The 16,423-nt window shown below is 42.9% G+C and overlaps 1 protein-coding gene across 2 annotated transcripts in view; it reads left to right on the top strand.

The window, feature by feature from the left end:
* LOC137375605 (glutamate receptor ionotropic, delta-2-like) overlaps positions 1 to 16,423 on the top strand; it is a 629,010-nt gene that overhangs the window by 356,572 nt on the left and 256,015 nt on the right. For both annotated transcript variants that reach the window (XM_068042974.1, XM_068042973.1), the window contains exon 5: positions 5,236 to 5,289. In XM_068042974.1, coding sequence (XP_067899075.1) covers positions 5,236 to 5,289 — 54 coding nt within the window. The remainder of the gene's footprint in view (positions 1 to 5,235; positions 5,290 to 16,423) is intronic.

The raw sequence follows: 16,423 nt of genomic DNA, 5'->3' as shown, positions 1-16,423 counted from the left end.
AGTGATAGAGGAAAGGTATGGAGCATGAGACAGTTAGTGAATGGATTGAGAGGTTACTGGCATTGCTCATTAATTATTTCATCATGTAGAGCCTGGGCAGAAAGGACTGTCTACATTGTATCCTCCCTCTTCCTGTTACACCACTTTCTGTTGCACTTCCTTTCCTCCTCTTCCTCAGCTGCTATGTGTGGGATGGATTGTTCAGCCAGGTAGTATAGCATGCACCATTCTACCATAAATCTTGATAGATGTTCAGCTTAGCACTGCAGGACACCTCCATTCTGTAGAAGCGTCGGTAAAGGATGCTGATGATGTGCTCTATAACGTTCTTTTTGGCAGCAAGGCTCTCATTGTAGGCCTGCTGTGCACATGTGTGTGGGTTCCAGACAGGAATCATGAACCACGTCATGAACAGATAACTTTTGTCACCTAATAACCAGCCTTTGATATGCCATGGTGGGCCAAATACAGCTGGCACAGAGGACTGCCACAGTATGAAGGAATTGTGACTACTATCATGATAAGAGGCATTCATCTGCATGATGCGCTGCCTGTGGTCATAAGAACATAAGTATAAGAAGTAAGAGGAAGAGTAGACCATATGGCCTCCCCCAGCTTGCTCCACCTTCAATACGCTCATGGCTGATCCTCGGCCTCAACTCCTCTTTCCTGCCTGCTCTCCGTATACCTTGATTCTTTGAAAGACCCTGAGAGGTCGCACACGAGCTACACATTAAGGAGGTGGAATTCCTTTCTGCTCATGAAAATGACTAAGTTCACATAAGGCACATGCAAGGCAATGTACATGCAGTCAATGACACCCTGCATCATGGGTGATCCTACAATCCTTGAAACTCTCATACTCACTCCCCCTGCTTGTCTCTGTATATAGAGAGCCTCAGTGACTTCCTGTATGTAGCAGTGTACTTTATACTGAGAGATGTTGCTTATATCTTCATCAGCAGTCTGTAAGAAGCCAGATGTGTAAATGTTAAGAAGCATTGTCATCTTGGTAACCTGAGGCAATGCAGTCCTTGCCCTGCTTTGAGGTTGAGGTAAAAATAAATCACTCAGTAAAGACCCTTAGTGTATATGGCTTCCTGCTGAGAACCCTTCTCCCCGGCCGCCTCCACCTTCCTCATCTAGCAGCTTGTCCTGCTCTCTTTTGGTCTCTCTTCATTGTCCCAGTCATGCTCAATTCCAAGTGGAAGGCCTAGCAGGCCACCCATGACTGGAAGCAACTTGTTTCAGCAGAAGCTTTTAATTTACTTCAGCACCATTCAGACAGTTTCCTGTGGACTATTGAAACTTTTGGCAAGTATAGGAAAACTCCGAACATATAATTGCACCAGCAGCCACAAATAACCTGGCAACTAACTTGTGAGTAGCTCATGATCCTTTTAAATAGCACTGGTGTAGTCGGAGGGAATTCTTTCACGTCGTTTTACATTGTGTTCAGTTGTACAAGGTTAAGACAGGGCATAGTCTGAAACCGGGAGTTCGAAAGTAGCAGTGCTGGCGTCGTCAGCATTTCACACTAATCGAATCTGCTTGCTCTTCATGCTGCTGGTGGTAGTTAGGTGCGAGCATACAAATACCTTAACCAAGTTGATGTCTAGCACAGTTCCTGTCAGAAATGTGCACACATCTTGGATAGCACTTGTCATCATTTGGAGGACGCATAGTACCTAAAAAAAAAAGGTGCTACAGAGCACAATTTCTTCCTCCACATGTGCAGTCATGAGTCTTCAGGTAAATAATATGCAGCCCAGCAACTGAACCCTGTTCATTCCTATGCTACTCTAAGGCACCATCCCCATACATCCACATTCCAGCATGCTTGGAAAGAAATGGATGCAAGCTTAAATTTGCAGCTCACTGATATGCTTACTAGCTCTGCCAGCCCTTAGCTACTTGTTATCATTACAGCAGATGATAAAGATTTTCATTTGGCTTTTAGTTGACCCACATGATTTGATGACAGTTCCCACAGTTGTTCCTAGGTAGGTATGACAATACTTCCATATATGATCAATGGGAACTTGACAGATACAGCAAATCACATATTTCTGGTTCGTTATCACTCTGGTATGACTTCCTTCATGTAGTCCCACATAAAGCATCACGTGCTGTGATTGAGGTGCTTCTGGAGGACCTTCCAGCATATTGGCTTGTCAGACCTTCAGGCGTATCTCTGCCACTCACTCTCTTGCCATATCCAACTTTTGAATTAAAGCCTGCACATGCATTAATTGCTCATCAAAGCAAGATATGTTCGCTGTGGTCTGAACATGTGCATGGACAAGTGCTGACAAACAGGCATAAAGCACCTTTCATGCAGCCTGACTTACCTGGCATTTCTTCCTCGCCTCTTCCAAGCATCTCAGATATGGAAATTATCACTGGAATCTCATTGCTGCCAATAATGGTGCTGGGCCCAAAGAAATAAAGGAGAAACACAACAGACACAGACAATCCTGGGAACTTAAGTGCTAGAAGACAGAGAAAAAAAACATAAAGTAAAAAATAAAACAGGCCAGAAAGTGCCAGATAAACTATTGCATGGTATCTTATTATTGGCCCTTCAAAGTTTCTTCCTCACATTGCTGAAATTATTGCAACCCTGGATGCCCATTTATACATCGGCAGAATTAGAAGAACTGTGAAGCCAGCAGAAAGATTGTGTTACTCCCATGCCATTCCCATATGATTTGGAAGACTATATCTGTTTTACATGAAAGTTTCTCCAGTACACCCATTTTCATGAATTACATTTTTGAAATATGTCAAAGAGAAAATAGTAGAAGTTCTGGCCACAATTTTTCAATATTCCTTCAATATGCAAATTGTGCCCTTGGACTGGACAGTAGCCAATATGACACCTTTCTTTAAGAATAAACTAGGTTGTGATACACTGAGGTTGCTTCTGGGTAAACTATTGGAATCATATCTTAAGGTAAAAATATTGAAAATATATGTGTGCATGGGTGAATTAAGCACAGCCATTATAGAATTCCTAACACAAGTTATGCCTGACAAATTTAACAGATTTTTTGTGGAGGTGGCCAACTAAGTAGGTAAAGGGAATACAGTGGACATAGTTTCTATGGATTTTCAAAATTTGATTTATAATGTGTCTCACAAGGGTTCATTGGAAAAATTAGCAGTATAGTATAAGACAAAATATAGCTGCATGGACAGAAAGTTGGTTGATGAACAAGAAACAAAGCTATGGTGAATGGGTGTTATTTGATTGGAGAAGGGTTGAAGACCCATGGGTCTCTTCTAGGTCCACATTTATTTTCAGTATATATCAATAACTTAGGCTTGAAATCTGCTGATGATGCAACAGTATGGGGTTTGGCAAATAGCAAAGGGGATAGTAAAAGGCATCAGGAAAACATGGATTAATTACATGGGCAATCAGGTGGCAGATGCAACTTGATGTGGGTATGTGTGAGGTAATATATTGTGTAAGGAAAAACATTAAAAGGAAAGACACCTAAAGGTGTTGATGAGCAAAGAGACCTAAGGGTTTAAATGCATACATGTTTGGGTAGATAAAGCTATAAAAAGGAATTGAGTTTATAAATAGGGACACATCATTTCATCGTAAAGTGATAATGATTCATTTGTACAAAATGTTGGTTCGGCAATAGTTAGAGTACATTGTGCAGTTTTGGCCTCCCCATTATAGAAAGCACCTTAAAGTCATAGAGAGCAGACAGCATAGATTCGTCAGGATGATGCTTCTAGTGGGAAACTATATGAAGAGATACTAGGAATATTTCCACTGAAGAACAGTAGGCTAAGAGAAGCATTAATTTCTTCTTAAATTATGAAGGGTTTTGCTGGATAATAAAATTAAAGTTGCCACTAAAGGAGTGAGGAAACAGAGTAGGATGAATTTATTTATGTAGAGAGATCTTGCTTTGCCACAGAGTGGTTGAGGCAGAGACCATAGGATCATTTAAGGAAAAATTGGATAAATATTTGAAGCAGAGAAAGTCATAGAATTACAGGGAGCATGCAGGACAATGGGATTAATTTTGGAATGTTGCAGCAAAGAGTCGGCACAGACACAATGAACCAAATGGCCTCCTTCTGTGCTATGAATTTTCATGGTTTTAAAATGTTAAAAAATCTTTGGCTGAAGCTTGTAGCTTGACTAAACTTAGCACTGCTGGATTGATGCTATTCATTTGTATAAATTAATCCATACTAATGGTTTGATGTAGCCAATTCATTTACCAAACATAACTATGGCACAAAACACTTCGGAGTCAGTGTGTAATTGTGCAAAATTTAGTAATGTCAAAATCAGTAATCTTAAATTTGGAAAGTAGTTATTGCTAATTAATGTTCAGATTATTTATAATCAGACAAAATTCTAAACTTTTTTTGCCTTTCAGTGTACAATTTTCAACTTCTTTAATAATTTCAGTGGGAGTAAGGATCATCAAATCTCTTGATACATTTGTACTGTAAAGATCTAATTAAAGTATAAATTAAAATTAACCACAAAGGATATGGATACAATTTTTATATTTATACTAATTTTGTTAAGTTATATGTTTGCATATTTCCAATTCCATTAATGGCCAGGTAACTGCAATCTGATTCAAATAGGCCAACATGCAACTGTAAATTCCCATGCACAGTGGAAATGGCCAATATAGATTTTTTTTGTGTATGTTGTAAAATATGTTGATTAGTTTGGTTTGTCTTTATCAGGTGAATCTTGTGCTTACTTGCAAGTTCAAAATTTATACTGCAATTTGTAGACAGTTATTCAGCAAGTATATAAGCAATATTTATAAAACATGAGGCCTCTAAAATTACAGTGAGAGCATATTTTCATCTTTTATATATGCGTGCCTGAACAAGACTGAATTACTTGACTAAAAATTTGCAAATTATATTATATTAAAATTATAAACAAAAGATTCCATAGCTTCCCTATATTTATATTTTAAAAATGCCAATCATTGGCATAGTTTCGAACTTACGGTGGGAAATGAAAGTAGAAATCTTCTCGTGCTGGTATTAGATAACTGAGATTTCCACAGACCGACACTTGTGAATATAGTTGATGTTCAAAAACAATTTCCTGTTGATTAGTTTGGATGTAAAGAGTTTCTTTAATGGAAAAAGTAAACTTGATAATTGATCTGATATTGCAAATCCACTGTGGAAAAATTATATAACCTATGAATTATTGCTTCCCCTTCACAGGCAGTTGACACCAATTTGGCAGCTGTTGATAGTCACTGGATCTTCATAAATGAGGTAATTGAGATTAAGTGGAACAAGATGTACTAATCCACAGAAATTTGCCAAATATCAGTGTAGCTTATATTTGTTCATTATACTATAGACATATGCATGTAAAGTATCCAACTAGAAGATACTTTATATATACAGTAGAAGAAAATTTGGGATATCTTTGTAAAAGACACTGATTTATGCTTTCATGGATCCATTGTGTTATGCGTTGCGTGTAGTTGTGTTCAATATTTATTTTTGTATACAAAGATTTTATTTTAAAAAAAGTTGAACTCAACCATTTGATTAATTCATGGAATAGCACACAACAACAACAAAATTGTAAACTACACAGAAAATGTATAATTGTTATCTCGGTACTATGATATCCTACAAACATTTGTTCATACTTATAAATAGGAATATAGGAACATAGGAACATGAGTAGACCTTCAGGTCCTCATGCCTGTTCTGTCATTCAGTTAGATCATGGCTGATCTGTATCACAACCACATTTACCTATCTTTGGACCATTTCCTTGGATACCCTTACCCAACAAAAATCTATCAATCTCAGTCTTGAAAGTTTCAAATGACCGAGCATTCACCGCTTCCTGGGGAAGAGAGTTCCAGATTACTTCTACCCTGTGTTAATAAAAGTGCTTCCTGATTTCACTTTTGAATGGCCTAGGTCTAATTTTAAGATTGTGGTTCCTTGTTCTGGATTTTTCCACCAGAGGAAATAGTTGCATTATTTTATTATTTTAAACACCTCAATTAGATTAAACCTCAATCTTCTGTTCTCAAGGGAGTATAAGCCAAGGGAATACATAACATTGCACTTGTGAAAGAAATGAAGAGATATGTATGATGAATAAAAATATATTACGGTTCTCAGAGTTAATAGCCACTTTAGATTTTTTTTTCATTCATGAGATGTGGGCATCACTGGCCAGGCCAGCATTTATTGCCTATCCCTAATTGCCCTTGAGAAAGTGGTGGTGAGCTGCCTTCTTGAACCGCTGCAGTCCACTTGGTATAGGTATACCCACAGTGCTGTTAGGAAGGGAGTTCCAGGATTTTGACCCAGCGACAGTGAAGGAACGGCGATATAGCTCCAAGTCAGGATGATGTGTGACTTGGAGGGGAACTTGCAGGTGGTGGTGTTCCCATGTATTTGCTGCCCTTGTCCTTCTTGTTGGTAGAGGTCGCGGGTTTGGAAGGTGCTGTCTAAGGAGCCTTGGTGCATTGCTGCAGTGCATCTTGTAGATAGTACACACTGTTGCCACTGTCCATGTTTGAACCAAGGCTGTAATGAGGTCAGGAGCTGAGTGGCCCTGGCGGAACCCAAACTGAGCATCACTTAGCAGGTTACTGCTAAGCAAATGCCGCTTGATGGCATTGTTGATGACACCTTCCATCACTTTACTGATGATTGAGAGTAGGCTGATGGGGCGGTAATTGGCCGGGTTGGACTTGTCCTGCTTTTTGTGTACAAGACATAACTGGGCAATTTTCCACATTGCAGGGTAGATGCCAGTGTTGCAGCTGTACTGGAACAGTTTGACTAGGGGCGCGGCAAGTTCTGGAGCACAGGTCTTCAGTACTACTGCCGGAATATTGTCAGGGCCCATAGCTTTTGCAGTATCCAGTGCCTTCAGTCATTTCTTGATATCACGCGGAGTGAATCGAATTGGCTGAAGTCTGGCATCTGTGATGCTGGGGACTTCAGGAGGAGGCCGAGATGGATCATCAACTCGGTACTTCTGGCTGAAGATTGTTGCAAATGCTTCAGCCTTATCTTTCGCACTGATGTGCTGGGCACCTCCATCACTGAGGATGGGGATATTTGTGGAGCCACCTCCTCCAGTTAGTTGTTTAATTGTCCACCACCATTCACAGCTGGATGTGGCAGGACTGCAGAGCTTCGATCTGATCCGTTGGTTATGGGATCGCTTAGCTCTGTCTATTGCATGCTACTTACGCAGTTTGGCATGCAAGTAGTCCTCTGTTGTGGCTTCACCAGGTTGACACCTCATTTTGAGGTATGGCTGGTACTGCACCTGGCATGCCCTCCAGCACTCTTCATTGAACCAGGATTGGTCTCCTGGTTTGATGGTAATGGTACAGTGGGGGATATGCCAGGCTATGAGGATATAGATTGTGGTTGAGTACAATTCTGCTGCTGCTGATGGCCCACAGCGCCTCATGGATGCCCAGTTTTGCATTGCTAGATCTGTTCAAAATCTATCCCATTTAGCACGGTGATAGTGCCACACAACACGATGGACGGTATCCTCAATGTGAAGATGGGACTTCGTCTACACAGGGACTGTGAGATGGTCACTCCTACCAATACTGTCACGTACAAATGCATCTGTGGCAGGAAGATTGGCGAGCTCGAGGTCAAGTATGTTTTTCCCTTGTGTTGGTTCCCCCACCACCTGCCGCAGACCCAGTCTAGCAGCTATGTCCTTTAGGGATCGGCCAGCTCGGTCAGTAGTGGTGCTACCGAGCCACTCTTGGTGATGGACATTCAAGTCCCCCACCCAGAGTACATTTTGTGCCCTTGCCACCCTCAGTGCTTCCTCCAAGTGGTGTTCAACCAATGGAGGAGGACTGAGTCATCAGCTGAGGGAGGGCGGTAGGTGGTAATCAGTAGGAGGTTACCTTGCCCATGTTTGACCTGATGCGTGAGACTTCGTGGGGTCCGGAGTCGATGTTGAGGACTCCCAGGGCAACTCCCTCCCTACTGTATACCACTGTGCCACCACCTCTGGTGGGTCTGTCCTGCCGGTGGGACAGGACATACCCGGGGATGGTGATGGCAGTGTCTGGGACATTGTCTGTAAGGTATCATTCCATGAGTATGACTATGTTAGGCTGTTGTTTGACTAATCTGTGGGACAGCTCTCCCAACTTTGGCACAAGCCCCCAGATGTTAATAAGGAGGACTTTGCAGGGTCGACAGGGCTGGGTTTGCCATTGTCGTTTCCGCTGCCTAGGTCGATGCCGGGTGGTCCGTCCGGTTTCATTCCTTTTTATTGAATTTGTAGCGATTAGGTACAACTGAATGGCTTGCTAGGCCATTTCAGAGGGCATGTAAGAGTCAACCACATTGCTGTGGGTCTGGAGTCACATGTAGGCCAGACCAGGTAAGGACAGCAGATTTCCTTCCCTAAAGGACATTAGTGAACCAGATGGGTTTTTACAACAATCGACAATGGTTTCATGGCCATCATTAGACTAGCTTTTAATTCCAGCTTTATTAATTAAATTCAAATTCCACCTTCTGCTATGGTGGGCTTCGAACCCATGTTCCCAGAGAAATACCCTGGGTCTCTGGGTTACTAGTCCAATGATAATACCACTACGCCACCGCCTACCCCCTCGCCACCGCCTACCCCCTCGCCACCACCTACTAATATAAGTTAGATGCCTAGAGAACACATAACAGATTTTCAGCTGAAATATGGCTACTAAGTTAACACAAAATGGTCAACAAATGCGCGGGATTGTTGGGCGTCTTTATTACTAGAATTGGTAATAGCTGTCACTTGCCTCTTTCCCCTTGCCCACCAAGCAACACTTTCCCTATGGTTCCCAGCTTTCCTAGACCTGAACCCCTGTTCTGTTCTCATTTCTATTGAAACTCGGGATCAGGGCTTGGTTGGAGCAGGGGCAAGAGTCCGGCAATCAGTAGCGAGAGTGGGCAAGATTGGGTTTGGGATTGAGAGTTGGAGTAGGGTGGGTTGCAACAGATGACGGGGCAGGCCAGAGAATGCGGGTTGGAGGAGTCAAGTTGACCCAATGGAATGCCGTGATCAGCAGATAGGTTGCTTGATGGACTGGGGGAGTATTGCTGTGGTAGAGGTCACAGGTTTGGAAGGTGCTGTCGAAGGAGCCTTGATGAGTTGCTGCAGTGCATCTTGTAGAGGGTACACACTGTACGCCAGTGGTGAAGGGAGTGAATGTTTAAGTTGGCGGATGGGTGCCGATCAAGTGGGCTGCTTTGTCTTGGATGGCATTAAGCTTCTTGAGTGTTGTTGGAGTTGCAATCATCCAGGCAATTGGAGAGTATTCCATCACACTTCTGACTTGTGCCTTGTGGACGATCGACAGGCTTTGGGGGGGTCAGGAGGTGGGTTAATCACTGCAGAATGTCCAGCCTCTGACCTGCTCTTGTAGGCATAGTATTTATATGGCTGGTCCAGTTAAGTTTCTGGTCAATGGTAACCCCCAAGATGTTGATGAGTGGGGTTTCAGCAATGGTATTGCCATTGAATGTCAAGGGGAGATAGTTAGATTCTGTCTTGTTGAAGATGGTCATTGTCCGGCAAAAGTGTGGCAGGAATGTTACTTGCCACTTATCAGTCCAGGCCTGAATGGTGTCCAGGTCTTACTGCATGCAGGCATGGACCACTTCAGTGCCTGAGGAGTTGCGAATGGTACTGAACACTGCAATCATCAGTGAATATCCCCATTTCTGACCTTATGATAGAGGGAAGGTCATTGATAAAACAACTGAAGATGGTTGGGCCTAGGACACTACCCAGAGGAACTCCTGCAATGATGTTCTGGGGCTGAGATGATTGGCCTCCATCAGCTGCAACCAGCTTCCTTTGTGCCAAGTATGACTTCAGCCAATGGAGAGTTTTCCCCTTGATTACCATTGACTTCAATTTTGCAAGGGCTCCTTGATGCCATACTTGGTCAAATGCTCCCTTGAGGTCATGGGTAGTCACTCTCGCCTCACCTCTGGAATTCAGCTCTTTTGTCCATTGGGGACACTTTCCCCAATTTTTAATATTTAACTCCCCTCCACCCTTTCCTACCCTTTGTGGGGGCTTAGTATCAATCCATTGGAGTCAGGTTCCACTAATATACTAACACCCAGCTCCATCTCTTTACTACCTCTTTTGACCCTTCCACTGCCTGTATCTTGTCTGACATCCAGTCTGAATGAGATACAAATTCCTTCAGTTAAACATTAGGGAGACCCCACCACTTATTTAAGCTCCTCTCCTGTCTCAGGTCGAAGCTGACTGTAACCTCAGCATCCTATTTGACCATGAACTGAGTTTCTGACCCCATATCCTCTCCTTTGTAAAGGTAGCTATTTTGACTTCTGTGACATTACATCTTCACCCCTGTCTCAGGCTATCTACTGCTGAAACCCCCATCCGTACTTTTGTTACTTCAGGTAAGTCTGATAATACCAATGCTCTCCTGGTAAGTCTCCCAAACTTCACCCTCCTTAAATCTCTGCTCAAACAAAATCATGCTGCCTGTATTCTGTTCTTCACCAAGTCCCATTCACCCACCACTCCTGTGCTTCTTGACCTATATTGGCTTCCGGTTCCCCAATGCCTCAAGTTTGAAATTCTCATTCTTATGTTCAAATTCTCTCGTGGATTTGCCCCTCCCCATTTCTGTAACCTTTTCCAGGCCTCCAACCCCCACACCCCAAAATTTCTATTCCTCTGATTCTACCCTCTAGTGAACCTCCCCTCCCTTTGCCCTAACACCGATGACCATCCCTTAAATTTTCCAATTATTTCACTCAAGAATTCCCAATCATACCTCTGCCTCTCCACCTCTATCTCTTCCTTTAAGACCCTCTTAAAACTCACTTTTTTGACCAAATATGGTCATCCCATATCATATCTTCTTTGGCTCAGTGTCTGATTATGCTTTGATAAAGCACATTTGGACATCTTTCTACATTAAAGGTGGTACATAAATGTAAGTTCACTGGCATTCTGTAGCTCATCCACCTCATTTGAAAACCAAAATGAAGTAGAAGTAAACAGTTAAGAAGTGGTTAAATACACATAGCTTCATACTATCATGTCTTTTCCATGACCTCTAGGATACTTGCTGCTGCCTAGCAACTCTAGATGACTATGTCAAATGGGTATGCTTTACAGCTGGGTGGATTGGATTCCAAAATGTTGGAAATTGGCATGTAAGATTGGCATAACCCACAAATAAATGTTGAAATGAAATGCCTGTCCAAATTCCAGGGGCCAAGTCATTACTGTAATAGGGACAATAACCCTCAAATTCTTCAGTAATGCTCCCATGCTGTCAGGTTATGATTACAGCTGCATTCCAGACTACTCTTGGAACTTACTTATCTCAGATTGCATTGAGCAAAGTTAAATACCAATTTTGTCCTGGAGTGGGAGGCACTTACTGCCCAAAATGGTAGATGCATCTGCTTGCTTCAGGTGTAGGTTCTGCTGGTCCTTATGTTGGATTATCTGGCAGAATTCCTGGGGAGCCCTCCAGACACCAAACACCAGACATGCCACCAAACCAAATCTGAATGTCACAAATACAAAAGGAAATCACATATATATGAAAAACTCACCAAACTTACTCAAAAGCTATTATTTAATATTAGAAATGCAACAAGAGTTTATTTTTCTAGACTGGAGCTTTAGTTTTGCTTCAGTGCAGAGATTAAAAACAGATTCATCTGGGCCTTGACAGCTTGGTTTCCAGCTCACGTTGACAGATTGTGTGTGTATGTGTGAAAACCAAATAGAATAGGACCTTTTTAAATGGATCAGAGATTTCAATCACTTGTTGATAACTCAGACTGGGTCCCTGCTCATGATTGCTATCAAGTGATCCTCTTGGAAGTATGCAGGTATGTATGTTGAGACACAACAGCATCAGGACTAGCTATGATATCTCATAATCAAATAGCCTGCGACCATTCACTGTCAGGGCACATACGTGACTATCTGCTATTTGAATAGTGCAGTGGAAGGTGCCTGCCACCCATTACACTATTCACAGCATAGAACAAAATCTTCCATAGATGTAAATATGTGAGAAAAATTGATGGAGAAAGCTAGTATGAAGAAAAAGAACCTGTGTTACTGTAGATAAATGAGTATATTTTATTTCCAAGTGGAATCATAAGATGTGGCAATTCCTCTTAAAAACTAGTCAGGCAGATCAATAACTCATAAGTTGTACTGTGAGAATAGCAATCTATGGATTGAGAATTGAGTTTGTATGATTTGATCCCATAAAACAATAGATATTGTTGTGTTTGTTATTAAGTTCACAGAGTAGCAAATTGGAAGAGAATTTAGAGCTTCAAATGACATGAGCCCTGAAAATTTGTGGTGGCGACATTACTCGCCTGGAACCCTTGATGTTGAAACGATCTATTCTGGTAATAACAATTAGTCGCACTATTCCATTGACTAAATGTAAATCAAAACCTACTTTGATTTACTGCCAATCAGCACTGAGCAAGCACCATAAAAATTACCAATCGGATTACTCTCTCCTGGCATATAATTCGCAATGTGTTGCTGCCAATGGGTTGTGGATTTTCAGGTCCATGTAATTCTCAGCCATTTCAGTGCATTGCATGTAGCTATCAATGAATCCAACATTTCCAGGACACAGGAAGCGATCGGAATCATCTTGTTCTTAACTATGGATACAAGGTTAGATCAGTGTTGATATAGCTATCACTTATCTTTTTCCACAAATTTGATTATACATCTGCACCTAGATCCCATTTTCATCAAGATATTAGATCCGGGATTTAGATGCAGACAGACAATAAGCATTGGTGCCTGAGGTAAATGCAGCTTTGCTGGGATTATGTATACCATGTACTGCATCCTGAGAAGGATTGATTTTCAGAGCAAACTAGATTTATTGTGTATCAGTAACTTTTTGAGCTCTGAAATTATTCTTTTAGTCTAGTGTGGGAATCATGCACTCTGGGTCGAGGGGTGGAGGAATTTGGGGTTGGATCTGATTCCACTAGATCACCACCCTTTTTTGCCTGTGATCCAAAATTCTGATGTGATGAAGGGTAGTGGTGTTGGGGCAGTTGCATCATTCATGGAATCTTCTGCCACAATATGAATGAAAGAGATAGTGGTGACAGGGTAAAGTTTCCCCACAGGGAATCATTTTCATTTTTCCTTTTTTGCTGCCAGTGCAGAGCATGCCCGCATGATGCGGCTTTACGTATTGCAGTGAGACACAAATGGGGCCTGCAATGTTATTTCCTAACAGCAGCAGGAGACTGGAGGATTTTTTAGCTGCAACAGCCTGTTCCCTTCACACAAGGGATACCTCTGGTAATCCCTGGCCTTCTATAACATAGACGTCAAGAAGTACAATGTTACGGACAGGTGGGCAGTGGTTCACCTCACAACTGACCACAGATAGCATTTATGAAAACATAGTGGTTTAGTCCCTGAGTGTTTAAGCGTCAAATAAACAGACAAACAACAGGTTTTCTCATAGGTTTTAAAAAAAGAAAGGTAACTGTTTATTAAACCATATCCGAAAATGCTCTCAATCTCTCCCACTCATGCACACACACAAGAAAAGATAAAGTCTGATTGTTGTAAAGAGAGTTCACTTTAAAATCTTCTTGGTTTTCCAGGAAGAGTTTTTAACAGTGTTGCAGTCCTGAATTCTCCTTATCTTGGAATTGATGAAGTGTTACTTAAGGGCCTTGATTGGCCTGGCGCAGGCGGGCCGTTTCACGCTGCCACCATCCCGCGTAAAATTTCAGCGGGGGTCGGGAATGGGGAACTTACATGCTGGTAGAAGATTCTTTGGTCCCTATTATGTTGACTGCCATTCTGTTCTCATGTTCTGTCTGTGCCAGTCTTATTTTCCTCTTCACCTCCCCTGTCAACTTCTTTTTATGACCTGGTTCTCACTTGACGAATTCATCTGATATGTATCTTACACCCTCTTGTTTTGATTCACCATAATCTCTATCTCCCCCATCATCCAAGGAGCCCTGTTCTTGGTTCCCCTACCTTCCGCCCTTCTTGGAATGTACCTAGCCTGTACCTGAAGCATCTCTTCCTTAAAGATAACCCATTGTTCCAATACAGTTCTTCCTGTCAGTCTTTGATTCTATTCTAACCTGGTTAGATCCCTTCTCATCTCATTGAAATTACCCCTCTTCTAATTTAGACATTCTACCTTACTTTGTTCCTTGCTATTCTGCATTACTAGTCTCAACCTTATGACACAATGATCACTGTTACCCAAGTACTCCCCAACAGACAGTTGGTCCACTTGGCCCACCTCATTCCCCTGCACCAGATCTAGCAATGTCTCCTTTCTAGTTGAGCTGAGAACATACTGATCAAAGAAGTTCTCCTGAACACATTTCTGAAATTTGTCCCCCTCTTTACCCTTTACTCTAAAATTATCCCAGTCAATAGTTGGTTAATTAAATATCACCACTCTAGTGTTCTTGCACATTGCTGTGATTTCCCTACAGATTTGCTCCTCTATCTCTCTCTCACTATTTGGAGGCCTCTAGAATGCCCCTCGTAACATGATCATACCCTTTGTGCTCCTCAACTCCTCAGAATCAAATGGATTTTGCCCTTGCTCCCTTTCCAACACTGCAATGTTGATGAACCACTTTGGAGACCTTGCTGCAGAAGGTCCACCACAAATGGGTGCTTCTTTTTGGAGCAGAAGAATCTGCTTATTTAAAGCAGCATTGAAGCAGTCCAGATGGCGACATTGTGCAAAAAAGTGTGGGAGCAGATGAGAGAGAATTTTGCTGACCCTGTAAAGCATAGTTGTCCAACTTAGGGCCCAAGGGTCAGAATCCAACCCTCCAAAGTTTTCCATTTGGCCCACGGATGTAACCTGGACTCGGCCATTCCTGCTCCATGCCGCATGGCTTTTGCTCTCGGCCGTTTGCTTTCAGCATTTTCTTCCTGCCTACCAAAGCTTTCTATGACTGACACTCGGCCGCTCCTGCTGTTTTTGGTGAGTGAGCGCCTGCTGGGAAATGTAGCCCTCCTGCTCCCCGGTTCTTATGGATGGAACCGTAATCCATGATGATTGGCTGCGCCCCAGCGGTGCAAACCCGGAGGTTAATGAGCAGAGCGGGTCACAACGGAGACAGTAATTGCAGTCAGCCTGGGGAACTGACAGCATGCTAATTAAAGTGAAGTTGCGCCCGAGGTTTGCGGCCTAGGCCTGGCGGGAGGGAGAGAGAGACAGACACAGAGGGCTGAATTCTACGAGCCCCTCAACCCCTTGGGTCATGGCATGGAGGCCTGTAAAATGCTAGCGGGAGTGGGCCGCCTCGACCCACGATGTCAAGAAGGCCCCTACCGGTGGCGGCGAAGCCTCAGTGCGGCCCCCCAGCCATTTGGCGGCGGGGCCTTCATTACAATATTCAAATGAATATAATTAAAATGCAAATTAACTTGCCTGCCAATGGCGGCCGGCCCATGCCAAGTTTACGGCCAATTGGCCGCAACTCGCACGCTTCTGAGATGGGACGCTGGTGCGGAGAGGGGAGGAATAAAATTATCATGGCGGGCGGGGAGCATGGAAAACTTCCTATTGGTTGTGGGGTTGGTGGGAAGGGGTAGAGGGTCAAAGATACTGAAGTTCGGGGGGGAAAGTTTGGAATTTCAAAAAGTGTATTTTTGGGGGGATAGGTCAATTGATGTGTTGAGGATTCGGTGGGGGGGTGGGAGAGGGAATTCAATGTTGAATTAAACGTTTATTAATGTTTTTAATCACACTGGCACCTTTAAATGTGTTGCTATATCCTGAAGGGCTTGAAGCCCTGTAAAAATGGTGATGGTCCCTGCGCGGTGGCGCCGGACGCCGTTGCCGGGGACCGGCGGCTGTTCCCTCTACGTCACGGGGGTGGCTGCTCCGCCCCCTCCATTTAAATTAGCCCCCACGCCTAATATCACGGGGGCTGTGCAGCGGCGAGCTGATAAAGTTCAGCTGAGAGAGGGGGAGAGAGACAAACACAGAGAGACAGACAAAGAGAGAGGGGGAGAGAGACAGACACAGAGAGGGAGGGGGAGAGAGACAGACACAGAGAGGGAGAGAGAGAGAGAGCCATCATGATCACTCCTGACAGATGGACATCCATCTGGAATACTCTGCATATCTACATTAAGTGTGCGGCAGACATTAACTACTTATGCAAGCAAAAACTAAATCAGTGTTCAACATCGTAAATTAAGAAGCTACCTTCTCATTTAAAGGTTGTTCATAAATATGCACATTTTTTTGTTGATTTGATTAATAACAAAATAAATTTCTAATGCTTTTATCCTTCTGAAATTTGCTCACCGGCCCCCTATTTAGGACAAAATTTGTAA

The sequence above is a fragment of the Heterodontus francisci genome, chromosome 12 (assembly GCF_036365525.1).
Source record: "Heterodontus francisci isolate sHetFra1 chromosome 12, sHetFra1.hap1, whole genome shotgun sequence".
Classification (NCBI taxonomy): Eukaryota; Metazoa; Chordata; class Chondrichthyes; order Heterodontiformes; family Heterodontidae; genus Heterodontus; species Heterodontus francisci.
Note: the sequence above shows the minus strand (reverse complement) of the source record. Positions and strands in the feature narration are given on the sequence as shown.